This window comes from Alligator sinensis, unplaced genomic scaffold (assembly GCF_000455745.1).
Source record: "Alligator sinensis unplaced genomic scaffold, ASM45574v1 scaffold1131_1, whole genome shotgun sequence".
Taxonomy (NCBI): domain Eukaryota; kingdom Metazoa; phylum Chordata; order Crocodylia; family Alligatoridae; genus Alligator; species Alligator sinensis.
Genome location: NW_005842218.1, coordinates 542,627 through 544,284, shown reverse-complemented (window position 1 = coordinate 544,284; position 1,658 = coordinate 542,627). Strand labels below are relative to the sequence as shown.

Genomic DNA, 1,658 nt, shown 5'->3' with positions numbered 1-1,658 from the left:
AGGAATGAGGCTATCCGGCTGAAGAAGAAGATGGAAGGAGACCTCAATGAGATGGAAATCCAGCTCAGTCATGCCAACAGGCATGCCAGTGAAGCAACAAAGTCTGCACGTATCCTGCAGGCACAAATCAAGGTACCGAGGGAGCCACCAGCCCAAGACATCCAACAGCAAGCAAGGGGGCTGGGTTTTGTTAAGACACAGCAACAGTAGTCACCCCAAGCACACAGGGAGAGGGAGCCTTTGTTAATACAGCTGTAATAATGATTTCAACCAGAGAATCTGCTCCAAAAAGGCCACGTGCAATGCAAGAGCACTGCACAGAGTATAACCAGTCCTCAGCTGCTGTGTTTTAGCCTGTGCCATTTTGACAAGAAAAGTTTAATTGGATTCCACCAGAGGGAGAGAGGGCCCCTCACAAGGAGTCATGCAAGGAACCCACAATTGTCACTCTCTCCAACCTGCCTTTTGACAGGTAGCTACCCAGTGGGGAGTTGGACCAGTCAGAGTCCCGAGACTATGTGTAGATTTAGCTAATGCGGTCTTGCACCAAACTCTCCTGCCAAGTGTTATGGTGTTTTTGCATTTTTCAGGAAGGACTTGAAATCAAATGGTATCATTTTGATGGGTGGTAAATACTGCTGGGTTTTTTTACAGGAATTGCAGGTGCAGCTTGATGATTCGAGTCATCTGAATGAAGACCTGAAGGAGCAGCTAGCTGTGACTGACAGGAGAAACAACCTTTTGCAGGCAGAGCTTGATGAGCTGAGGGCTTTGCTAGACCAGACTGAGCGTGTGCGTAAAGTGGCAGAGCAAGAGTTACTTGAAGCCACTGAGCGTGTGAACCTTCTGCATACACAGGTTGGATTTCACTGGGCCTTTTCCTGCACTAGGTGATATGTATCAGGCATAATAAGCAAGCAGCAGTGGGCAGTGGTGGTTATCAGGGAAAACTTAAAGTTTGCAATTGCAAAAAGAGCATAAACTCTATAGTCATCACTGATCATACCTCAGGACTGTTTCATTAATTCCCCAAAGATTATGAAAGGAAATGAGTCACTCAAAATATATTCAGCTGCATTCCCATAGCAAGGTTCTGGAGAGCATGGCCTTGTACACAAGGGTTATCTTTCCAATCCCAAATGAGCTAATCACAAAATAGTTAATTACTGGGATTCTATGAAAGCTCTTCATGCACTAGCAACATTTGCACAGTTAACAGATACTGTGTTGGCTCCTGAACTGCATCCATAATACTGGATTTTAGTTTTAATTGTCTTTTAGAATAACTAATTATTGGCCTATAGTTCACCACTGATGAACAAACTTCATTTGTTTGTTGCTTCAGTCTTCTTTTTATTGCTAAGTACCAATATTTACAGCCATGTGCCTTCTACAAGGCATGTGTCATCTACAACAGATAGTCTCTTCCAGCTGTTAGCTGTAATCCACTGATGGTCCATGGACATAGGTTTGCATAGGATTTAATTAATCAATGCCCTTCATAATCTGTCTCCTTCCCCCCCCCCCCCCCCCCCAATTCCTATCCCTTTTTTTTCTTTTTTAAAGAACACAAGCCTAATTGGTCAGAAGAAGAAGCTGGAGGCAGACATCAGTCAGATGCAGAATGAAGTAGAGGAAGCAATCCAGGAGTGCAGGAA

General features: G+C 44.3%; 1 protein-coding gene across 1 annotated transcript in view; it reads left to right on the top strand.

Annotated features, from left to right (window-relative positions):
• MYH15 (myosin heavy chain 15) overlaps positions 1-1,658 on the top strand; it is a 73,580-nt gene that overhangs the window by 63,469 nt on the left and 8,453 nt on the right. Inside the window, 3 exon segments of the mRNA XM_025208065.1 lie at positions 1-132; positions 655-858; positions 1,567-1,658. The exon segment at positions 1,567-1,658 is cut by the window's right edge and continues 70 nt beyond it. Coding sequence (XP_025063850.1) covers positions 1-132; positions 655-858; positions 1,567-1,658 — 428 coding nt within the window.